At 41.1% G+C, this 25,485-nt stretch overlaps 1 protein-coding gene across 3 annotated transcripts; it reads left to right on the top strand.

Moving 5' to 3' along the window:
* Positions 1 to 348: 348 nt before the first annotated feature.
* sec24b (SEC24 homolog B, COPII coat complex component) lies at positions 349 to 25,152 on the top strand. 3 transcript variants are annotated; one of them, XM_061048543.1, is made up of 24 exons: positions 349 to 562; positions 1,153 to 1,821; positions 2,501 to 2,629; positions 5,086 to 5,205; positions 9,510 to 9,593; positions 9,801 to 9,964; positions 10,477 to 10,661; positions 10,896 to 10,998; positions 12,380 to 12,503; positions 12,800 to 12,909; positions 14,312 to 14,424; positions 14,594 to 14,712; positions 15,035 to 15,090; positions 15,195 to 15,401; positions 16,119 to 16,242; positions 17,401 to 17,559; positions 17,667 to 17,840; positions 18,859 to 18,969; positions 19,213 to 19,388; positions 20,332 to 20,469; positions 20,676 to 20,780; positions 21,410 to 21,502; positions 22,129 to 22,232; positions 24,143 to 25,152. In XM_061048543.1, the coding sequence occupies exons 1-24, from the start codon at positions 469 to 471 to the stop codon at positions 24,255 to 24,257; spliced, it is 3,576 nt and encodes a 1,191-aa protein (XP_060904526.1). In that variant the 5' UTR covers positions 349 to 468; the 3' UTR covers positions 24,258 to 25,152. The 3 variants fall into 3 exon arrangements, with proteins under 3 accessions (XP_060904526.1, XP_060904525.1, XP_060904527.1); XM_061048542.1 differs by having other exon boundaries at positions 350 to 562; positions 12,377 to 12,503; XM_061048544.1 differs by lacking the exon at positions 5,086 to 5,205 and having other exon boundaries at positions 350 to 562; positions 12,377 to 12,503.
* Positions 25,153 to 25,485: the final 333 nt, after the last annotated feature.

Genomic DNA, 25,485 nt, shown 5'->3' with positions numbered 1-25,485 from the left:
ACTATGTGCAGTAAACGATAAATAAATAGTAAACGCATGGTACTTATACTATGGTATATGGTCTATACTTGGTAGAGAAAGGTACCAATTATTTTACATATAGGACTTATATAGTTTAGTGTCTTAGTTAAATAGTAGATTATAAATGAATTATTATCCTACTATGATACAGAAGCTTCTTCATTTCAATAATGCGTTCAAGTTATTCAATTGGTTACGCTCACTTCAGTAGAAAATCCGCAAGAGGGAGTGATAGGAGCACAGCCAGGAGATCCTCACCATCATCCCGCTGGAGGCTTCAGCTCTCAGCCGAGTGGACCTGCTGGCTGCCCCGGCTCTTCTTCTCCCCCCCCCCCCCCATCACAAGCAGGCTCTCTGAAAACCAGGCTTTTTTTGGGGGGACAAGTACAGCTCATGTGTGTGCACCCAGTCGTGTATCTGTGGGCGTAAGGAAGGGAGGACCGAGCGATGTCTGCGCCGGGTTTCACCAATCTGAGCAGCTCCGTCAACTACAACCAGAACTCGACCCCGAACGGCGGAGATGCTCCCCCGTATCAGAACGGTACAGCAGGCCGGATGATGCGATTACCAAGAAGGCTAGCGTTAGCATGATAACCCTATGTGATGTCAGATAGCATAATGAGCGTTTATGTCTGTTTTCTTTTGCACATACAGCTGCCTCCTGTTGATTATAATAGTGAATGTGAATGTTGCGTTAGGGTTGACCTGTTAAATTGGCAAAGAAAAAAAAATAGCTTCAGCTAACTGCTAGTTGCTAACACAAGCTAACTTAAGGTATTAAAACTGAGGTAGCGGCTAGCATTTGGCTAGCAAAGTGTTAGCAAGATAAAACCAGGGTGACAGGTGGCGCATTATCATTTAATAGTGTTTACTTTGTATTGGAGGTGTGGTAAACAACCAGTTTTGTTGATTTTACACCGAAATACTGGACTTCGTATGAGTTGCTGTGCTGTCAGGGATGTTTATTTAAATGAGATCTGTTAACCCTCACTGGTGAAGTAGCAGATGAAACCTGTTTATAGATAATCTCTGTCCGGGACTTTCTTTGTGAGCCTTTTCCTTCATGCTTTTGCAGTTGTAAACACTAAGCTTATAAATTGTGCACTTTCCTGCCAACTCCTCCTTTTTCAGGTCCAGCACAGACATACCAATCTATGTATCCACCTACAGGCTGTTATGGAGCCCCACCTCAACATCAGAGCTATCCCACCATCCCTGCCCACTCCACTCCAGCTCCCAGTAAAGCATCTATTACGAACAGTGCCCACAGTGCTAACTACTACCAGAGCAACCATCAGCAGCAGCAGCAGCAGCGCCCTGTCCCTCAGCATCATGTAGCACCATCCCCATACAGTGCTCCTCCTTCTCAGCCATATCCCACAGTCCCCTCTTCAGGACCTGTACCACCACATGCCCAGTACAACCAGCAGCTGCAGCATCCACCATATGCTACTCCAGGATCCTATTATGGTCCGCAGTCATACCACCCTCCCCCAGCACAACACACCTCTCAGCAGCAGCAGCAGCAGCAGCCCACTTTGGTGCCTGCTCCAGCTAGCGGCCCTGGAGCTCCCCTCCACCCAATTGTCTCTTACCCCTCTGCGCCAGGAAATAGCCAATACGGCACCCTGAGTTCCTCCCAGAACAACACCACACCAGGAGTCTTGCCTACCCAGATGGGTGCACCCCTACATCAGTACAGCACCTCTCGGCCAGCCTCAACAACAGCTGCACAGCCTGGGTACGGTGTGGCCCCTCCTAGTCAGCTTGTGCCGACAGTCAACGGTCAAGGAAGCACAGGTACGTGTAAATGGTTAAATCCAACAAGGCTGTTAAGCTGCTGGCTAGAAAGTAAGGCATTTTCAAGAGATCCCATGATGTTCCTTAAAATGTTGGTTTCCTTCCAGATCACTTTGTGCATATAGTGTTGCAAAAAACACGTGTATCTCACATTATAATAAAAGAAGTGTGGGTATCAGTTGAATTCCTTGCTGCCAAATATGTTGATCAGTTTACATCTCTCTCTATGTGTATGTCCCTTATTTGAACTTTAGACATTTAATACAGAAGTTTATGCTGCTGATAGCAGGTTGTGAAAAAAAGATAGAACGCAAACTATACACTATATTTTTTGTATGTGTGAACACACTAAAGGTTATTTTGTGTTGACAGCAAGGACAGATACACGCAAATACCATATGAGAGAAGACTGTGTATGCAATACATGAAGAACTTCTCCATAGTCGGTTTAATATTTACTTTAATTCCCCATGTTTCTACATGACATCATGTATGTATGTATGTATGTGACCTCGGCTACAAAGACTTAATGAATGATCATTACATGTGAAAATGCTGTTTAAAATTATTTTTCCTCGGGGTCAGTCTTCATTCAGGGTTCAATAATATGCAGACGTATCATTATCCTGTTTATGTTTATTAACCTTTTCTTTGTTGACATTTTTTTTGTCAACAACAGTCCACCAACACTACGACCAAAGCTGTCAGTCGTCTCTGAGCTACAACACCTACAGCGGCGCTGAAGCAGACCAACTGCCCTCAGGGACTCCCTCCACTTCAGTCCATTCCTCACCAGGCCACCATCAAGGTAACAAAGATATTAGTTATTAAGTTTTGTTTTAGACTGCTGGCCCAAGACACACAGAAGATGAGACACATTGTAACTGTTCTTAAGATGAATGACAGATTGTAGAGTTGACTTGTTAAATGTTTTCACTGGGTTGGATAGCGCTGACCTCCTCTATGCTTAAAGGTGTCTTTATGTAGAAAGTTGATTGTAAACAAATTGCCAATGTGCATGTTACCTGAAATGTTATTTAAACTACATAGCTTGAGCTGGAGTTCATGAAGATGTTTTGCCTCTCACTTGTAAGTCTTCTTCAGTTATCATAAGGTTATGAATGCAGCAGTTACACAAGGCAGCTCTTGGTTTTGCTCTAGTTCTAATTTATTTTCTGGTGCATGCTCTCCACAAGTCTATGTTTGGATGTGCAGTTAAAAATCCTGCTCTAGAATTACAGTGCAATTGTGTGTGTGAATGGTTTACATGTTCACAGCTGCACTCTGGCAATGCAGCACACGGAATTTGTTGCACACACATACTTTCAAATGTGCAGGTGTGAGTGTTTACGCAAATTTCAGGGTTTCAGGTCAAAACTTAGCTGCCAGCTGGTGGTTTACTTTAGCCCTGACGTGTTAGTCTATCCACTGTCAGCTCTGCAGGTTGAAGCCAAATGACTCCTGCACCTGCTGCACCTGCTGCACCTGCATTTAATCATAGTTTGGGTTGCAAAACTATCTAATGGCTTTGAAACTTTGCATGGTCTCACCATAATGATGTGTTACTAAGGTTAAACAATAAACAACTATGTCTGCAGAGTTGTCACACTCTGCAGACATAGTTGTTTATTGTTTAACCTTAGTAACCTTTTAACCTTCACTCTGTAAACTGTAAAATGTATCACTCAGTAAGTTTCCTCTGTACCAGTCCATTAGCTTGAGGCAATAGAAAACTATGTTGTACAATAGCAAGAGGACAAACGTAGGACACACCCTGCTAACAGGCACATCACGTTAAAAGGCTGGTATTATTGTTGCAGGTATTTTAATTGGTTAACTAGCGTAAAATCAAATGGTGTGATAAAACAATTTGGATTATCTTCCAGGAAATGTTACCTTGATAATTACTTTGTCTTACTGTTAGTCGCACACTTCCAACTCTCCAACGATATTTGATGCCAGCGTAACACCTGATTGTGTGTACATATTAGTGTAAATTGCTTGTTGGATCATTAATTTGAATCAACTTTTTAGGTGGCCTGTAAAATGTTATTGGTCTGAAATGAAAATTTTGAGGAGAATTTTTTTTAAAACAGCAAACCTAAATGCAAAGAACGTTGGGACTCCTCCTGACCTGTGTCTTTGGCAGTTGGCAGGCATATTTAAATTTGGCTTCAAAGGCTATACCTGTTTGCATGAAGTCACCAAATCATGCAAACATCATCATTATAATAGAGTGCTGCAGGGATGACTTATTTTTGTTAGCCTACCTGGAAATAAACATCACTCTGGATTAGGCTTGCATGAAATGAAAAAAAAAAAAAAGAAGCTTTGTGCCATATAATTGTGCAATATTGTGATAACGATATGAATGCGCTGTACCTCAGTTTCTGTCTGCATGCTTTTCTTCATGTTAAACGGAACACCTTTGTGTGTAAGACATCCCTTCTGAATCCAAAATAAATCTAAAAATTATAATTCTTTCTCCACTAAATTGGAATTATTTAATCCAAGAGTAGCTGACAGTTAGCTTCAGCTTTATCTGAGTGCATCCAAATGCTGTGAAAGCATGGCCATCATGCACAGGCCTCCATACAACTGGAAATATGTACGCTTGTTGAGGGAGAGAATTGCTTGACTATATCAAAAGTGGTTTTTTTTAATGTATTGTGATAAATTCTGGCTTTCGCAACGTGTTTATTGGGAATTCTTATATTGCGATAAAGATAAAATCGCTATCTATTGCCTAGCCTTACTTAGGAATTCTTCGACAAGAGGGCAAATGATTTCACTAATTTTTTAAAGATGTAATTACAGAAAGTAAGCTCTGTGTCAAACAACAGCTTATGATGTCAGGTTTTTTTTAGCAATATCATTTTGTCATTTTTAAATGACTTTCTGAGGCATACTGTCAGTACATTCTCCAGAAACTAAAAGCTAATGTTAAGCTGCTTCACCATTGTTGTTAACTTAGCCAGAGCTAAGCTCTCAACATGCCTGTGTTCGGCCTGATGATGTTATGCATCTTCAAGTTTCTCTGTTTTTAATCCGCTTGTTAGTATCAGCATTTAAAAAAACACGAGTGAGTAAAAATGCTTCTGGTAGGGCTTTAAGAGTCATTCATGCAGCACTCTCTTGGTATTTCGCTTGTTTTTCTGCCATATGAGAAAAACGCCAGCTACTTCCATCAACAAATATATCCTGCCTCCCTGTCTTCTGAAAGTTTTCTTCACAGTATCCTTTCCCACTCCCCCCTTCCAACAGGCGTGCCGTACGGATATGTTGCTAATAGTGGAGCTAGCTCTGCCCCTGCCACCACCGCAGCCCCCTCGTCATCCAGCTCTGATGATGACGATGATGAGGAGGAGGAGGATGAGGAAGCAGGTCTGCTTTAGCTTTTACTATCCCAATAGCCCCTCTCTAACCCCATAAAAACCATTCAGTTCTTCTTCAAAACCTTTTGATTCCCATTTCAAGAAAGAAATCAACAACATTTATATTTTTTCAATTTGTGCATCTTCATCCTCTTACCCCATCCTCTTTGTCTTAGTGTCACTTCTACTCCACCTGCCAACAAGCTTAATCATCATTTGAACCTGTCCCTTTCTAATAGGCTAATCAGATTGTTCCCTCTCCTCCCTGCTGCCTCTTCAACAGCTTTCACCATCTCCCCCCCCTCACAGTCATCATTACTGCCATTGGATCATCTTTTAATTCTGTGTCTAATCTGCACTGTTAATCCATCACTCAGAACTAACAAGAAACTTAGTCTCTCAAAAAGCTGAGAGGTAAGTTGGACTGCATTTATCCTGAAAATCATTTGCTAGCTTCTGCTGCTGAAAAGAGTAGCCCCATGTATGCTGTCTACGCTTCTCTCTCTCCCCCTGTCTTAAAGTGAACCTCCAATTACTAGCAGCAGCCGAACTGTAGATACTGATGGAGAAGAAAAAAATCAATAGTTTTGTTTTCTACTTCTGTTTGGCTCACATCTTTTTGCCTTGGGTAACTGTGAAATTAGATGTTGCTCTTTTATTCTAAAATTCATATTCAAGTGTTTTAAAAGGTATTTGTTTTGAGGTGTTAAGTGCAGAAAATGAATCAACAACATAAATGATAGAGGCCTCAGCATAGCAGCTGAAATGCAAGGATTCTTTATTTCTCTGGGTTTCATTATACAAGGTTAGCAAAAACAGTCGTACGTTTGGGAAATTTAATTTGATCACTATAGTTTCAAGGTAAAGAATATGCTTGGAAACAGTGTAGTTTATTTTTTTTCCACGGGCCATTGGGCTTGTTTCGTCAATTGTTGTCACACAGACTTGGCAACCCTGGCTAGCTTGAACGTGAAGTGACGTTTCACGTTCAATTTCGCACAGCATTGTGGGTGGTAAAATACAATTCATTTCCTGAAAGGATGCATCTGATCCATACTGCATAAAACCCGGAAGTTAGTACCCATGCTGAAATGTTGAGTCTACTGAGGTGGACCCGAAAAATGCATACTGAATGACCGTGGAAATTCAGTATACTGAAACTCCCTACTGAAAAGAATGCACTGCATACTGAACTTTGGGTATTCGGAAAGGGCCCAGGTGTACCTCATGCACCTGCTACATGCTACTGATTGCACCTCACGTGCAATCAGTAGCTTCACCTGGGCCGGAGACAACAGAAGTGGAGAAGGAACAAACAGCACTAGGAGCATACTGCCCTAACACCTCTGACATCTGATAGAGTTCTTTAGTGACAAGTTTCATTAAAAAAAGGAAGAGATTAACAATAATACTGTGAAGCCTCAAGTTAAAACTCCTCTGAATAACATAAGGCTAAAATGTAAACATAGTTATTAGCTGCAGCACCAAAAGTGTGAACCAGAGAAAAACCTGTAATGTCAGCAACAACAATGTTAAAGTTTGCTTCACACTTACACAAAAACTGATTGAAAATAGCGTTCCTCTGGTTACATTCAAAAGGGGTAGACCGTAAAATAAGTATCTCCTTTTTCTTCTTGAATGTCTCGACCTCATAATACTGAGCTGCCTCGAGCTTAAACAGTCTCTTGCAGTCATGTGTTATGTACCACTCGGGTGTTCTGCTGTTAACTTCCCCTCAGGAGCTGTGCCATCAGCCAGAGGTTAACACGTTTTTAAATATAACCGCTCCCCTGCCAGCAGGTCACAGCTCTCAGTGCATGGATCTGTGTGTACGCTGACTCTCCTGCTTCCCATGAGAGAGCATGGGTGAAGAAGATCTTGTCCGCACGGTTAGCACTTATTTACACGTCTATAAATAAAAAGAGCCGCTTGTTTTAGCACTCATTGTTTCCCCCCTGTGATCCGTCTAAATCTCTAGAGTCCGTCTCTGGCTGTCTGATGCAATGAAATGGTGAATCATTGTAGGCTCTTGTAAGCAGCTCTTGGTTATATGTTGATTTTTCATAGTTCAGGCTGTTCAGTCCTTTCTTAGGGATCTAGCATATAGGAAATATGCTGTTTTTTATTTCTATGTTTTCTCTCGTACTTCCAGTTACAAATAAGTCCCACTTGAGTTACTGTTATTTTCCACCTGCAATTCATCATAGACCTGTAAAATTTATACAAATGTTGAAAAAATGCCCTTTACACCAAAGAGATTCAATTTCTAATCGCACAACAGACAAGAGAGCTAAAAAAATCCTCACATTGAAAGGCTTAAACCATGAAATATGTAGGGTTTTTATGCCTGTCACTTATCATATTTTAAGTCGAACAGACCTTTCAAATCACTGATTTTTACTTTCTTTGCTTTGTCCTCTTGTGTCCCCCTTTCTGTCCTGCTGAGTCGCCCTGCTGCTAGTGCCAAAATGATAAGCCTCATCTCGATTTAACGACACAAGATGTTACCTGTTATCATGGTAGTCCTATGGCAAGTCTAAGTACATGGTTCATCTCTTAAAAAATACTCCGGATGTGTGTGGTCCTAAACATAATCCAGAAACTTCTAGCTGCTTTTCTGTGCGTCTCACATTGACTGCTCATAATCAGATCTGGTTAGAAACACATTAGAAAGGGGAACACTGTCAGCCACAGTGTGAATGGAGCTATATTAGAGGGTTAGAGAAACAAGGCATCTGCTGCATGGGAATATACACTTTGGTTTCAATCCTGTACTTGGGAGTTAGCAATTAATCTGTGGGCTGACAAGAGGAGGAGGAGAGGGTAGGAGCATCTTCTTGGAGGTGGACTAAGCTGTTCTCCTCCTCCTCCTGCTCTTCCTCCTGAGCAGATAATCCAGTAGTCTCTTTAGTCAGAGATAATTGGATCCTGTCCCGTCCAATGAGCTCTCTGCCAGAGTCCTGCCGTGTCTTGGTTCGCTGTTGTTGATCCTTTCTTTTGGCCCACGTGGATTAATGGCTTCATTCAAATTTTCTACTCTTGTAATCCTTTTGGGGGAAAAAAAAAACTATTCACGAGAGGAAAAGTGCTCCATAATGCATCTACAAGACTTTATATTTGGGAGGGATTATTTTCTGATTGATTTGATAGGATACAGTAGAGACTAGTGTGACTAAAGAGAGAGAGAGAGAGAGAGAGCGGGAGGACATGTCAAACCAGGAAATTGTGATGACATATCATGCTGCTTATTCTTCTTTCAGACTGCAGGCAGAAGTGGGCAGACATTTAAATTTTTTGGCCGACATGTGACTGAGATTTGTGGGTTTTCTGTAGCAGTGGGAAAAGATCCCAAATCACATGGATCTGATCTTTTCAGTTCAGATATCGGCCACCAATTCAACTTTGATGTCCCTTTTGTATGAGCAATTTTTCACTAGCCTATTCATCAGCAGCATGTTTTATAACGGCGTCAAATTAACCTCACTCAGCTTGTTCTTGTAAAAGGTGACCCACGTTGAGACTTGTTTCAAAATAAATGTAGATAGTAGATTTATAAAATATCTTTAGACCGGCTTTGTTTACATCGACAAGACATACATTTCTTTGCAACCTTTTGCTTACTGAAAGCTACTATGTGTGGATGTCTTTCAAAGTCATTAGTTAATGTTATAAAAGTGAATATTAGAAAAAATAGAAGAGGAAAATGGATTGAACTGAGTTGGTAAGATGGATATTATTAATGACAGTCAGATGTTATGTACCCATTACATTATCTCTGTGAGCATCTGCAGTTCTTGTGTTTCTAGAATCCTCCTTATTTTTCCTCCATTTCCTGCATGTTTTTTATTTTTATTTTGGTCCTTAGAGGCTGCTGCTTTTCTCCAAACGTTCAACAGCTTGTTGGAGACTTAAGTGCATCCTTTCATCATCTTCACTCGTCTTTCTCTCCACGTCTCTTCCTCTGAGCGCCTCAGGGAGTCCAAACACGGCAACAGTCATGGTCAAGCAAAGAAAAACAGCTGCTTTTCATCCTCCTAATGTTTTGTCTTTTGTTCTTTCTGTTTCAAGCTCCTCTTTTATGTTGAATCTAGACCCCCCAGTCCTTTTTTGAATTGGTTTTATTTACATCTTAATTCCTTTTCAGCCTTCAGTCCTTGTTGCTTTGTATTTCAGATTTTTTGTTTCTCTTTCCCACTGGGGGCTTGACTTACTATTTCAACTTATTGGTTGAAATAGTAACTTCGCCTCCAGTCCTTAACTTCTTTTGTTTTGTTTTTAATATTCTCTGTGTTTTACTCTCTCTTCCTCTCTCAGGTGGTGACACCTCCTCTTCATCTACTGGCAGTGCCTCTCCGGTGCCCAACAGCTACGATTCCCTGGAAGGAGGCAACTTTCCTGGTATGTTTTGATCACAAGCATGTTGCTCTTCCTCTACATAACAGTGTGCTAAGCAGGTCCTCTTGTCTTTATTTCACAAAGTTGCAGCAATTTACATCAACAATGGTAATAATAATGGTGCACTTGGAATGCAAAAAGGCGACCAAAGACATGTTGACTGGTCACCTGTCTGCAGATGTCTTTAATTCTTAACTCTCTCTATTTCAGATTCCATGCCGCCTTCAAACGATATGACCAACCAGGCTGCGCCCTACGGTAGCTATGGTTACCCCAACATGCAGCAGGGCTATCATCAGGGACCAGCCTCCCACACTGACTCCTCCCCCTCTCATGACCCGTACGGACAGTCGAGCTACCAGCAGTACTCCCAGGTGAGGGCACAGCTTGAATCAAAGTGACCTTTTTGGTATCTTTGTTGTTGTAATGACCAATATCAAACAATGACTTGATCCTCTTTACAACTATAACCTCTAGCTTTATATGTGCTATGCCTACAAAGAACTGAACTGTACAGAAATAACATAATGTAAAAACCTGTTGCCCTGGGTTTCATATTTCTTCATGTCATCAGCTTGAGCTGTAGTTTGTCATTTTGTCTTTCATTAAAACAAATATTTACATATAAGGAAACATGAAAACACATTTTCATTAAAGTTTTCAAGACATTTAATGTCAGTTTAAAATTTAAATTTTGAACTGTTTTTAAAGTTGGTATATAAACTTACTCTGATCATTTATTACCAGCATGGCTGTAACTCTGGACAACAGTTTAAATTTTCAGCTGTTTTGGCAGCAGCTGTCTTGTTATCATTGTATTGTGGTATCAGTCCTGATTTATTTGAATACTAAACACAAGTTATGTCACTCTCTCCATCCTCTTCAGCCCTTTCCAAACCTGTCTCAGCTGTCTGCGGCTCTGGGGGGGCTGAGTGGGGTGCCAGAGCTGGAGGTGGAGGCCCTGACGCCGATCAATCTCCTACAGGAGAGAAGCCTGCTGCCACCCAGACCCCTTGAAGCCCCCGAACCCAACCTCAGCCCTGAACTCAAGAAGGTCAACTGTAGTCCACAGTAAGTGCAGTCAGAATTTATTCACGCTACTTTACTACCTTACATTTATATTAATTATTTTCTAAGATATGAAGAGATTGAAAACGAGCAATAAATGTGGAGAAAGTATGAAAGATGACTTGAATAAATACATAACAAGATCCGTGTTATTTTAAACATTTTTTTTATACCAGCACTGAATGTCTCACGCTGTCTTGGTCTTCTTTGCCCTCTACCTCCCCCATGTTTCATCAGGACATTTAGGTGTACCCTGACCAGCATCCCACAGACCCAGACTCTACTCAACAAGGCCAGGCTCCCTCTGGGACTCCTCCTGCACCCCTTCAGAGACTTGCAGGTATGATCTGATGCCTAAACCCCCCTTAGGGAGCTGGCTGGTGCTCGTTCTCATAACCAAAGCACACTCAGAACGATGCAGTCCACAGCAGAACAGATTCTTTAGTCAAAGTTCAATGACTCTTGTCGTCTTGTCTGTATGTTTTCTATTACCATTCATCCTCTACTGCAGTATTTATCAACAGAGCTGTCAATCATGAAGTTACATCCACTCTTTAACTCATTCAAACAAAACTACTGTGAGAAAATTAACACTTGACATAAATCTGCATGATGAAAACTACGCCAGACTCTGGGTTTGACAGTTTTTATTTGACTGTATTAAAGCTTTCCAAATCCCACCTGTAAACACGGAGGAGGCAGGTTTAAGACCTTTTACTTCACCTAAATCAATCAAATTAATATCAAGTCTTTAACCCTTTTCACACATACGGAAATCTCCTGAAAAACTCCAGAGATTTGGCTACCCGGAGGTTCTTTAGGCTGTATGTGAACGCAAACAGCTGCATTTTTCTCACATACTTTTTCCTTCTCCAAATAAACCTCTGGAGGTGATGTTGTATAAAAATAAATCCCAACTTGTGCAGAGAAAAGGCTTTTTACCCCCCCAGGTGACTCGAGAAGCAAATAGATTTGTGTTGATTATCTGAGCATTTGATTAGATCTTTCACTTGTAACATACTGAAACAGTTGTGGGTCTGTTGTTGTCAGCTCCTTGTGACAAGCAGCTGAAGTGATTAAAGGACTGTCAAGAGGAGGAGAGTAATGGTGAGGTACTAGAAGATGGCTGAGTTTATTTATAAAAGTGTTAGTTGATGTGGTGTTAGAAGGTTTGAACTGATAGAGAACAGGGATGCACTGGTGCAGAGAAAAACAAGCAGGAAGTTAACCGCAACAGCTAAATGGTAGGAAGGGAAAGACAGGAATACATGTTAATCAATCAATCTGTAATTGTATTGCCCCAATTCATAACAAATGTTGTCTCAAGATACTTTGCAAAGAGAAGGAAAAAACTTTCCTTCATTGCTATATTACAAGACCCAACGTTAATCCATCATGAGCACCGCACATGGTATACCAGCAGAAGAAGTCCTTCAGAGAGAGTCATAGAAACAGGAGACAATGACAGAGAACTGGGGAAACTAGAGTTTCAAGATGTGTTCACTCACATTCCCTGAGACACAGAAACAAAGCTGCTCTTCAGTAATAAGCCAAGGAATGAGTAGAGGAATGTTTTGAAAAGGTCACAATTGGAAAATCAAAGTGAGGGGGTGCAAATGGGCTTGAGATGTTTGAAAGTGCAGCTCCCAAGAAATTTTTTCTTCTTTCCCTCATTAACTCAATTTCTCTCTCTCCTTTTTCCCCTGCTCCCTCTGCAGCAGCTACCGGTGATCACGTCGAACACAATAGTGCGCTGTCGCTCATGTCGAACCTACATCAACCCGTTTGTCACCTTCCTGGACCAACGCAGATGGAAGTGCAACCTCTGTTACCGAGTCAATGATGGTAATGATTTTATGTGCTTATTCAATCTATTCCACTTAGTTTTCACATGTCATACCTCGTCAAGGTTCAAGGCTGTTGTATTTAATGGAGTTGCAGAAAGTGCAAGCACAGTGAAATTACTCTGTCTTTATGAATGAATGAACAATTGAAGGTCCAGCTGGGCTTATACAAGAAGAACTTGGATGCAATGAGACAAATTAATCAACACTGTAACCTGCACAACAAACTATGACTCATAGTTGTTAAGATATATTATAGTTTAAAAGCCTGTTGTCTTTTTTCTCTTCCTTGTTCAGTTCCAGATGAGTTTATGTACAACCCGGTCACCAGGTCATATGGCGAGCCCCACAAGAGACCAGAGGTCCAAAACGCCACAGTGGAGTTCATTGCCTCCTCAGATTATATGGTAAACTTTCTCCTCCATTCTTGAACTTTCTGCTGGCTGATTGTTTGTCCGCTAGAGGGCGGTCTTGTCTTGAGAAATGAAATACAGTAAGGTGACATAAAAACTGGAATTTGGTTTGAAGGTGCAATAATTGATACCTCTCTTGATACTAGGCAAAAATAAATCTCAGAAGTGGGATTACTGCCAAGAGGCTTCTCTAATACAACAAGTTTGTGTCAGTGTTTTGGTGTAAAACAATGAACACAAAAGTAGATTAAGATGTAAGAGTTAAGAGTTAAAAAAAAGTAGTGGTGAGTGGAAATATATTTTCGTATAAAATAAAACGCAGTGTTAGCAATGTAAACGGTAAATATTAAAGTGTAATCAGTAATTACTAAAATCCAGTGTACTTTAATGTAACTCATAGGATCTGATCCTGGGCACCCAAAACAGCATACTATGAGATAAGAGGATCTCTACTTTAAAAGCTCTATATTTCATTAACATTTATCAGGTGGTCATAAAAAGACTCCAGGTGAATGATAACACTACTACAAACCAGGTGAATGATAACACTACTACAAGCCAGGTGAATGATAACACTACTACAAACCAGGTGAATGATAACACTACTACAAACCAGGTGAATGATAACACTACTATAAACCAGGTGAACGATAACACTACTGTAAACCAGGTGAATGATAATACTACTATAAACCATGTCCGTCATGTCTCTATGACAACAGTCCGACCAACACGGCTCCTTTACTTTTTACTGCATGTTGTATATTTAAGACGGTGACGTCAACAGCGCCTTTCTGAAAAGTTGAACGATTTTCAACTTGAGCGCTCGGAGCCGCCGTACAAAAAAGGTGATCGCTCGTAAAAAAAAGAGGCTGGGCGCTGAGCTTTTTATCTGTGCGGCCGCCTGAAGCTGCGAACGCTCCCTCCTCATTAAAAACAATTGAAAAGAGACGCTGGCACTCAGAAAAAAACACTAGGTGGACACGGGGCCTCAGGTGTTATAAAGAATGTGGTTTAAGCTACTTCCTCCTGTTTCTGCTCATGTTTCAGTTACCTGAAATCATTGTTTTGCGTTGACTCTAATAACACTCGTGTACATTTACTCTGAATTTTTCACTTTCTTTGTCTCACGTTCTATCATTTTTATATCATGTTTACTTATTTATTTGGATCTTCATTAGCGACTACCAAAGTGTTGTACGATAAAATATCGTCTTAAAAAGTCTGAGGCAAAGAGAACAAAAAATGAAAACATTGACAATGAAAATAAAACAAATAAATCTGACGAGCCTCATGTTAGACCTTTTAATAACAAGTACCAGTATGTTTTCAAATACTGTATCCACTTCTTGTCTTCACTTCTCCACTTCTAATCTTTTTTCTCTTGTGTGTTCAGTTGCGGCCCCCTCAGCCAGCAGCCTACCTGTTTGTTCTCGATGTGTCTCATAACGCTGTGGAATCCGGCTACCTGAAGTACTTCTGTGACTCTCTGATGGAAAACCTGGATAAGTGAGTATTTAAAGAAACCCTCAAACATAAACGTGGAGGGTTCATAAGTCTGTCTCTTTAATAAACAGACATCAGAACCGTAATTATGAGGTTGATTTCTTTCTCTGAAGTCATTGTTTTCTTCTCCACCTAAACCTGTTGTTACAAAGGGTTGTTGTGTGTTTTTCAGGTTGCCCGGAGATTCACGTACCAGGGTGGGCTTCCTCACCTTCGACAACACGATCCACTTCTACAACCTGCAGGAGGGTCTGTCCCAGCCGCAGATGCTGGTGGTGTCGGACATAGACGGTTTGTTTCCTTTATTCAGGCTTTAGATCAAAGTCAGCAGAGGAGATGTTATGGATTGTTTTGCTGCCTAACTCACTGAAACAAAAAAGCAAAAATCTTTAGGATTTATCCCCCTTCAAAGGATTTGTTATTTTTTATGATGTAGTTTAATCAGAACTCCATTAACACATTTGAAAAGATTATATAGCAACACTTTTATTCTGCAGGATAAGCTGATATGCTTTAATTTCTGCTGGTCCAAACATGATTTCAGCTCCTTTTGGATATTTTAAATATTCTGGAAGTGTTGTAAAAATGTGGATAAATCGTTTGTATCTTTCAGACGTGTTCATACCGTCTAATGACAGTCTGATGGTGAACCTAAAGGAAAGCAAAGAGGTAAACTCTATGTTTTGCTCCTCTTTCACCTACGTCTTCACTCTTTTAAAAAAAAAAATATATATATTTCCTCAAATCACCATTTCTCTGAATTTCCCCCTCAGCTGGTGAAGGATCTGCTGACGTCGCTGCCGGCCATGTTCAGCCAGAGCAGAGAGACCCAAAGCGCCCTCGGCCCGGCCTTACAAGCTGCATTCAAGCTCATGTCCCCGACGGGCGGCCGCATCACCGTGTTTCAGACCCAGCTGCCAACGCTGGGTGCTGGTGCGCTGCAGTCGAGGGAAGACCCCAACCAGCGCTCAAGCAATAAGGTGGGAATGACAGTTTAGTGTTTTGGAAGCAGTTGTAAATTGAAGTTGCTGTGTGCTTGATTTTCTTTTCTTAATTTTCTTTTATTTTTTTACCAATTTAGGAGCCAGCTTGCCTTTTTTTAAGAACATACCGTACTATGTAAGGATATTTTGAACTGAGATGTCTGTGATTTATGAAGCCTAAACCAAACCATATGATGGATGATATAAAGGCAGAGAATGACTCTTCCACACCCCAGTGTTAAGATGATTTATACATGTAGTCCTGGCATCCTTAGGACTTTCTGTTTCAAGTTATGTCCATGATCTTTTATAAAGCTGTGTTTTTGTCATCCCAAAAATTGTGATTTATTGATTTTGATCATCTGTGGTCTATTTTTGATCCAGGCTGTTAAAAAATTAGAAATAAATCCAACTTAAACCAGATGTGCTTTCTTCTCAGGGAGCATGTTTTTCTGTGCTTTGGCTTCTGAGCTTTTTGGGCTGAAAATTAAAGAACATATACTTCTGACAGACCCAGCAACGAACAGATCATTCCAGCCAACGCATAGCAGAGCATGCTCCCAGTCTGCATCTTTACCATATAAATCATTTCATTGACGCTTCCGTAAAAGAAAAACACAGCCCACGGATACAATACCAGTGTATCTAATATAAAGGAAGCTGTAGGGAAAGTAAAACTCCCTAAACCTGTCTGATTTTGTTTTTGTTTCTCAGGGAGTTCAACACCTCGGCCCGGCCACAGACTTCTACAAGAAACTTGCACTGGACTGCTCGGGTCAACAGATCGGGGTGGATCTCTTCCTGCTCAGCTCTCAGTACACTGACCTAGCCTCAATATGTAAGTAACTTTCAGTTTTACATCTCTGCTTTTGACATACTTGAATTGAATAGCTTTTCATTTTCATTTGATTTTTATTCATTGTTCTGATTTTACAAGTTTTATTGATCTCTCCTGTTTCATGTGCCTCGTTGTTTATGATTGATTTTCTGTTGGCTTGATTTATGGCCTCATGTGCCTCGCTGTGTTTGTGTGAAGCACTTTCTAATGTTTTAAAAAGTCTTCTATAAATTCTGGGTCTCAATCCGTTACTGGGAGATTAATCTGAAAAATGGAAAGCTTTCTCATAAAAATAGGATGACAGTCTGACACAGCCTACATGCAACATTATTTAGATTTTCTAGACAGTCAGATTTATTTGTGGCGGCTCGGTCAGATGGCGTCATTTGGGCCACTTCCCATTTTGCTGGTTGAACTTCTGGCCATCATTATAGTGCTGCAGACTAGCTTGTGGATTGCTTTATCTAAGATGCAGCACTGTGTTATTTCAAGCCCCCCCCCCCCCCCCTTGAAGATTTATTTTTGGGCTTTTTGTGCCTTTATTGTAGAGAGAGGATAGTGGATAGAGTCTGAAATCAGGGAAAGAAGTCATTTAAGGATACCTTTCCGATAGAAAAGGACATCTGTCAGTAAAAGTAACACATGAACACCAAGATTCCTTCAAGTGTTTGTGTCTGTGTGTCGGTGTGTGTCCCCCCCCCCCCCCCCCCCCCCCCCCCCCCCAAAGCTGTAAACCTAGGGGAAACACTGGAAGCTCTATCTCTTACTGATGTCTCTCTGATCAGAAGCTACATGGACGTAAGGAGTGGAGAGCGATGCTGGAGATAGTTTATCAATCTGAAATGGTCAACTTATACAGATAGAAAAAGAGAATGCATAAATAGGGTGGCTACAAGTATACCAGGTTGACTTGCCCAGGTGTAGTCTATGTGTTGGAAACACTGACTTATTGTGCTCATTCCTGTCGTACTTTAAACTCTCATGAACTCTTTTTAAGCCTACAGAAAGTGAGTATTGATTTAAATCTAGTGAGATTACTGGTTGATTTGGGCTTTTCTGTGAGCATGACAGAAGAAGTTAAGAAACCCTCTGGGGAAGTCTTTGTTACCGTAGAAACTGTGTTAATGAACACTCTCCTTCTCTCCTCTCTTCATTCAGCGTGTATCTCCAAGTATTCTGCCGGCAGCATCTTTTATTACCCCTCCTTCCATTTCATCCACAACCCGGCTCAATTAGAGAAGTTCCAGAGAGATCTGGATCGATACCTCTCCAGGAAGATCGGATTTGAGGCAGTCATGAGGATACGATGCACTAAAGGTAAAAGGGTCACTGAAGTCGGACGCACAAAGAAGCTCTGTGTTCAAAGTGGAAACACTGTTTCATAGCTTTTCTTCCATTTTTCAAACATTGATTTTGTCCCTCAGGTTTATCCATCCACACGTTTCACGGTAACTTCTTTGTGCGATCTACTGACCTGCTGTCCCTCGCCAATGTGAACCCAGACTCTGCCTTCGCTGTCCAGATGTCGATTGAAGACTCTCTGGCAGACTCGTCTCTCGCCTGCTTCCAGGCCGCCCTGCTCTATACGTCGAGTAAAGGTAGTAGAACTAACAAGCACACCGACATAGATCATGAGGAGAGCGTCCTTGTGGATTAGTGAACAGAGGACACTGTTCACTATTAGATACACACAAGATTTACTTTTAAGTCAGATACTTCAAATGAAGATAAAAGGAGGTTGTGGTTTTATTGGCTTCTTTTTAGGGGTGTTTCTTTGAGCATAAACAGTGTCAGCTGATTAAAATGTCTAAAGGCATTTTTTACAGACCGACCTTCATGTATGACTAATTTTTCTAAAACATTTTCAATGATACAACCTTTTGTTGTAACTAAGGGATGTTCCTAGTGACTAATTTCCCTGGTGATTAAACAGAAATTTAAGCTCAGACTAGTTGACTCGTCTAAAGGGAAGAAAACAAAAAGAGCACCAGTCGTGTCCTGTGTCCTAGAGTGTGGCTAATGTTAGCAGTGCTAGCACCAACAGTCTTCAGTCCTCCTTGCAGGTTAATGTCCTCAATGCCGTTGTTCATTTTTCCAGTTGAGTGGTCGTATGTCAGTTTACCCGTGCTGCTCCAACAAGAAGCCATCAGTCCACTGTGTTCACATTCATTCAGTAGAGCGGGGAGAGAAGGCCCGCTAACCAGAGCTGCAGCCCCGTCCAGTGGCCGTGTTTGTTTTTTCAGCTAGCCACAACATTTAACCAGCATGGGGCGCTGATGGCCTAGCGGATAGGTCCTTCCTCATGTATGGAGGCTTTAGTCCCTCAAGGGGACGGCCTGGGTTCAGATTAACATGCAGCTCCTTTCCCGCATGTCATTACCCTCTCTCTCTTTCTTTCTTGGCTACCTACTCTATCCACAACATTTCATCGTGTAGTCGATTAATCGTGCTCATTACAATTTGCGACCGGCTGATTTGATAATAGTTTCACTTAAATATTGGATTCAGTTTTTTAATGGTGTGCTTGTACTTTCCTGTTTCCTGTTTTTGTGTTTTTTCCTGATTTATTTTTATTTTTATCTTTTCATTTCTATTATTCTCCATCTATCCGTGTAGGAAAAAGGAGAATCCGTGTCCACACGCTGTGTCTACCTGTGGTCAACCAGCTCAGTGACGTGTATGCTGGAGCTGATGTTCAGGCCATCACCTGTCTGCTAGCTAACATGGGTGAGTCCATAGATGACCAAAGCTGACGCATGGTATCTTTATTTAGTTTAGATTTATGCATAATCTTTTTTGGTTCTTACTAATCTTCAGTCTGTGCAGTAGAAGCAATAACTGAAATTGAATCTTATATTTGTCAAATCCTAAAAAAGCTTCTTGTCATGGTGAGTTGCCTTTTCGGAGATGTCATACAATTCAAATCTGTTAGCGGTTCAACTCAAATTGTTTTCACCTTTCGTATTTCAGCAATCGATCGGTCGATAACGTCCAGCCTGTCGGATGCTCGCGACGCGCTGGTGAACGCGGTTGTGGATTTCGTGAGCGCTTACAAGAGCAACGTGTCGAACCTGCAGCAGTCCGGCCTGGTCGTCCCTGCTGCCATGTGCCTCTTCCCCATTTACATCCTCGCCCTGCTCAAACAGGTGTGGCTCATCGACGTGAATCACTCTGCATCATGCACTCTTAATAGGCGCACACATTCCACATTAACACCCTTTAATCCTAAAAGAGTTACACGTCCAAAAAAAAAAAAGATTGCTTTTCATCATCACTCCCCCTCCCTTCCACTCCTGATTTCAATGACTGTATTCATCTATCCAGGACTTGTTCATTCATACTTTCAGGGTGTGTCCACTTTCCAGACACACCCCTTCTGTCAGATAAATACCCCTGTATGTCTGGCCACATTTAAACACTGTTTTCTCTCATTCAATGCTGCGTCTTGATTAGAGTTGAGTTACAGTTGCTTTTTATGCCTGTGTAAAGCACTTTGAACCGCTCAGTGTCTCAAAGGTGCTACGTTTATAAACTTGACTTGTCTTTTCTTACAGTTAAAAGTGATCACTGACATTAACTCCATCTCAATTTAAAGGGGCTATATGTAACTTTCAAAAATACTGCGTTTGTAGAGATACCGCATGGCCGTTAGGCGAACTGGCCGATAAAAACGATTTATACATGTAAAAAGTTACATATAGCCCTTTTAATACACATAGACAATACAATTTTGTGAGGTAGGCTCAAGACATTAAAAAACTCTCTAAAGTAATTTTTTAAGCTTTGACAGAAAATCTTCTACTGGAGACTAAAAAGAGAATTAAACTCTGATTTCCTCGTCATTTATCATCTTCTGAAGGACTGCTTACTAACTCGTAGATAATTGCATTGAACTAGGCAGCTCTCAAGCATTCATGACTTTTAATCGATATAGAATAATAAACAGAACATTGATAAATAGGTATCAATAATTCAGGTTCAGGTGACTTTATTTGAACCCGTAGGTAAATTTGGTTGCAGGGAGAGTCACAAATACTTAATAAAACATTAACAGTACTTTGCAATAAAGAGTTCTGTATTTCCTTCCAGAAAGCGCTGCGGACGGGCACCAGCACGCGGCTGGATGAGCGGGTCTTTGCCATGTGTGAGTTCAAGACCCAGCCGCTGGAGCAGCTGATGAGAATGGTTCATCCTGATCTGTACCGGCTGGACAACATGTCTGACCAGGTAGGACACAGACAATACAGAGCAAACATTTTTAGTTTGTGGGAGTGAAGAAGAGCTTGTTGGAGGAGTTGGAAGCTCAAAGTGCGCGCTGTTAAACAAGTGCTACTTAACCTGTTATTTTACTATTCATATTGAACTAAAATAAATGGAACAAACTTGAGGGTCCTCTTTCTCATCCACTCAAATATTTGTGTCACAACCTGCAGGAGGCGCTCCATCTGAACGACACAGTGGTTCCCCAGCCTCACCTGCTCCACCTGTCAGCTGAGAATATAAGCAGAGACGGAGCCTTCCTTCTGGACTGTGGCTACGTAAGCGTTCACTTTTTTTATTCATAACGCTTTCAGAATAGAGTTGAGGTTTATCTCTCCTCCCAGAGAAATGCTTCTTTCTGCTGTTTTTGCCTGTTTAGTCTGCTATGAAGTATGAAAGAGTAGTTTGCAGAGTCTCTTCATTCAGCTACAATATCTTGAATAGGATGGCAGCTAGTTCATTATTATTATATTAATAACACAAAGTACTTTGTGTTGGCTTCATTGACTGCTCTTTCCTGTAAGAACATCTTGAAACTACAATGCTGTGTTTTTTGAACACAGAAGGTCGTAAACCCACAAATCTTTTGACTTTAATCGTTTTCTCTGTAGTCTCACCAGAAGTGCATTTAGAGCTTCTGATGAATAGTCAAACGCCTGCTGTAAGGACACAGTATTAATAATACTGTAAACTCGGGGGGTTCAGAAGGCCAAGCTGTTAGGTCGCACCCCATGTATGGAGGCTATAGCCCTCTATAGCCCGGGTTCAAGTCCGACCTGTGGCTCCTTTCCTGCATGCCATTCCCCTCGCTCTCACCCTAACCAGATTTCCTACTCTATCCTTTGTCCCTAAGATGAATAAATACTGTAAACTCAGAATGACATTGCTTTTGTTTTTATCTGTGCAGGTGTTTTACCTGTGGATCGGCAAATGCTGCAACGACATGTTTATACGAGATGTTCTGGGCTGCACCAACTTCGCCTCCATACCCCCCAACATGGTCAGTAAGACAATCCCTCTTCCTTCTTTTCTTAAAGATTGTTTCGTAAGGGAACGTAAGTGCTCCCCTTGTATCTAGGAAAAGGAAATAGGGAAATGGCTGTATTGTTTTTTCCATTACTGTAGAAACACCTACGCCCAGTTGTTGCTGAATGACGCAATGCAGTATTGTACATTATTTCCTCTGAAAGTGACTCACAGATCCAATAAAAACAGGGCTGCTTTTTTCTCAGTATATATATATATATATACATATATATATATATATATATATATATATATATATAAAATAAATACAGCAGAACAGATTTTGCTGGTGTGGCTTTTCTGCATTTTTTACAACCCGTGCAGTTACCTAGAAAGCTCTGTCATTACCACAGTGTGGGCGCGATGGTGACATCCAGAACAAACAGCAGCCGTCAGCACTTGTTTATATTGCTTATTGTATTTATCTAGAAAGGGGTCAATGCAACCCAGAGCCACCTACAAACCCGACACTCCAAAAACCACGCAGGCATATTTGTGTTGACCACATTGTGTGGGCGAGATGCGGATCTGCATTAACTGGAACATACAGCCGTGAAAAACAATGTTGTTGATGTTTGTCTTCCTCTCTGTGAAATCCAGAGTCACATTCCTGAGCTGGAGACTCCTCTGTCTCAGAGAGTACGAGCGCTCCTCGACTGGCTGCAGGACAACCGAGCGTTCAGCTCCATGATACACGTTATCAAGTAAGCACTGCCGCACATCTGGATCCACATCTGACTTTTAATCACACTCTCTGGCTCCAATGTGATCCAGATCTCCTCTGACATCCACATGTCACACATGGTTAGGGAGAGTCTTTAAGAGTCGAGTGATTTCTTTTTTTTAAAGGTTTAAAATTTGGTGAGATGCCTCAACAGTGACCTGAAATCACCCTAACAAGATGAGTTTCAGTTCCTCCACTGCCAACGCTTAAAAAATTGGGAGGGTCCAGGTTCATGAAGTCCCATTGTCTGACATTTTTTTATTTTAGTCCACTATAAAGGAGTAAAAACATTCTCCTGTACATATGTCAGATGTTTGATGTTATAGGCAGGGTTGGTAATTTTTGAAAACTTGCATGATTTTGAAAGTAGCATTCCCTCTGTGCTCCGTCTGCACACACCCCCTCCCATCGGTGCTCCCTCAAAAGCCACGCCCCTCACTTACATGCACAAGCGCTGTTGTTCCATAAGCGGACCTCAGCTCATGCTTTGAGTGTGGGCTCATGCATGCAAGGGGTAGAGAACAAGCAGGGAGACAGGGAGGCGTGATTGGAGGCGTTCATCGGATTGGTGAAAATTTCTGTGGTAATAGTCCCATCTGTGGTCACCTTAGTCTGTCATTGTGTCTATAAAAGAGACAAATGCACCTTAAAAATGATTCACTGTGGACTGCACAGAAACAGGGCGTGGCCAGTTTCATGTCAGGGTGGAATCTGAGGTTGACAGAAAAATATATTCAGTGTAAACACATAGTAAGCAGTGAGGTCATTGATTGACAGCGGTGGTAAAGACCTCCACAGGGAGCTCATTGTTTCTGCTTCCTGTCTCCCCTCCTCTGTGGCGCTGCATTGTTACTCCACCGCATGTTTACATCAGCGTCGTTGTGGAGGACAGCTGACGTCAGTGCAAATGGACGGGGAGTCAGCTGAATGGATGATTTGAATAACTGACAGATGAGAAACGGACGTGTTAAGTTGAAATAGATTTCCGCTGGCAGTCGTGCAAAAAGTGTCAAACGTAACATTAGAAGTGAATCAGGAGATTTTTTTTAAACGTGCTCAACATTCAGAGCTAGACAAAATCAAACACTAATGAGGTCACTATAGGGAAATGAAGACATGAACAAGTATATACAATAATGTGTGTGTATATATGAGTCAGTGTAGTAATATTTTTTTCAGTTTATCTAGCTCAATCTATAAAAGAAGTTGTTTGGTTTTGTCCGGTGAACGTTTAGCTTTCCAGCTATACATTCAGCTGGCTTAAATTGAGAAACTGGAATCAGCTGACTTTTATCTTAAATAACTAAATCATTTGATGTTATGAATGTTTCATACCATGTAAGTTCAAACTGATAGCAGGCATAATGTCCAAATATCTAGACGTCTGCAGTGGATGTTTATGGAGTTAAAGCTGTGAAATTGTCACAGTTTGCCTTTTTTTAGGCTTTAAACCTACTTTGTGTGATGTAGGAACAAAAGTAAATAAAAAGAAGTAAACATTGACTTTTGGATTCAAATCTCTGGTCTCTTGACTGACGGTGCTGTTTAAGATCAACAAATACAAATGTGGAATTTAGGCTTTTTAAGAATATCCATACTCAACTATATGAGGAAATGAGGATGACATGGACTTTTCAGAGTGGATACCAATCAACCGAACACTGACATGAAATATCTGTTAAGTACTTGTGTTAAATTATCTTTTAATAAGGAATCTCCTCTTCTCAGTCAGAAGGTTTCTAACTCTTTAATTCAGTCAGAGACCTTTTCTTTTTGTGTTTTTCTCTTTTAAAAAAGGCAATTTAGATTCCACTAGTTCAGAAATGTTCTAACAAGCAGGTCTTGCTATCCCTCTAACCTTTCTGTCTTTTTCTCCTTTTTTCCTTGAAGGGACGATGCTTCGACTAAAGTCACTTTCTTTCAGCACATGGTGGAGGATCGATCTGAGTCGGCTTCTTCTTACCATGAATTCCTGCAGCAAGTTCAGCAGCAGATGTCCAAGTAGGCTCTGATCACACAGAGAGTGTTCAAAGAGTGTTCAAAGCAGAGCGAGGAAAAAAGGATTTCAGTGTCATAGAGTCAAAACTAGCGTTAGCTAATGGACATCCAAACATCGCTCCTGTCAGTCTGGTGATATCGAGGAGGGTTTCCTCCTCACTGTGACAAATCCACTCATCGGTCAGCCGGGATTAGAGCATCAGAAGGATCAGATGTAGAAAAGAGTAAAGAATTATAGAAATACATAAATGAAGAATGAAGGATTTGTTCTACTTTGAAACAAAAAAAGCTCCTCCAGCCTCTCGTTACATCATCGCTCCTGAGAAAGCTAGTAGGGGGAAAGTCGAGCCAAGAAGATGCCACTTCAGCACGTTTTAGTTTTTCTTTTCGTGAGCCTCACATGTAGCTAGTGCCGTCATTTTTTTATTTTATTATTGTTATTTTCTAATTTATTCCCTTCTCTATGCTCCTTCAGTTTCCTTTGAAGACTCTTTTGAATACACTGGAGAACAGAAACAAGCATTCCTTCTCTTGTTTTTTCGGCATGTGCTTTGAAGTCGCATGTCACTGTTTTGTTTGCCACTAGTCTGAGGGAAGATGAGAACCACCAACCAGTCTGTGTAACGGGATCCTAACTCGACAGTGTTTGGATGTTTTATCCCCCCCCCCCCTTGTGTTGGCTCCCTCTTTTCTCCTCTGGTCGTCAACTCCTGATTTGTCAAAACTTCAACCCCCCCTTCGCTCCCAAACCGTCAAAAAATCTTCTTGTCATTTGTTTTTTTTTTTCTCCAGGCGCTAACTCAAGTTGCTTTCCACTTTGTAACTATTGAAAAGAATCTTTTATGTGCGATAATTTATGAACCAGCTTATTAAATAAAAACAAAAAACGATCTCTGCTTGTTTCATGTCATGGAGCCTTCAGTGACATTTTGAGATAACCCTGATTAGTCTCTGAGTTTCACCAGTTTCTGTTCACAAAGCTTTGCTGCTTCTCTGCCTTCATCTATGAACCGGGCTGATGTAATGTCCCCTGCTCTGAGACGTCTTGTTGACAGATTGCTTTCATGTTTCCACTGGTTTACATCATCTGTCACTCCTTACACACAAGATATCAATGGAACTTATGACACCTACATGAATTTTTAGCAGCATTTCATTAAATACATCACAGAGTGAGTTAAAGTAGAACAATACTTTTGTTTAAAATTTAGCTGAAAAGAGGCCCCCTAGTTTGG

The sequence above is a fragment of the Labrus mixtus genome, chromosome 10 (genome assembly GCF_963584025.1).
Source record: "Labrus mixtus chromosome 10, fLabMix1.1, whole genome shotgun sequence".
NCBI classification, from domain to species: domain Eukaryota; kingdom Metazoa; phylum Chordata; class Actinopteri; order Labriformes; family Labridae; genus Labrus; species Labrus mixtus.
This window is presented reverse-complemented; position numbering and strand designations above follow the sequence as displayed.

Coding starts and splice junctions, on each gene's coding strand:
- sec24b (XM_061048542.1), top strand. CDS start 469: ATGTCTGCGCCGGGTTTCACCAATCTGAGCAGCTCCGTCAACTACAAC. Junction 10,662..10,895: donor AAGGTCAACTGTAGTCCACA/GTAAGTGCAGTC, acceptor ATGTTTCATCAG/GACATTTAGGTGTACCCTGA. Junction 20,781..21,409: donor TCCTTCTGGACTGTGGCTAC/GTAAGCGTTCAC, acceptor TTATCTGTGCAG/GTGTTTTACCTGTGGATCGG.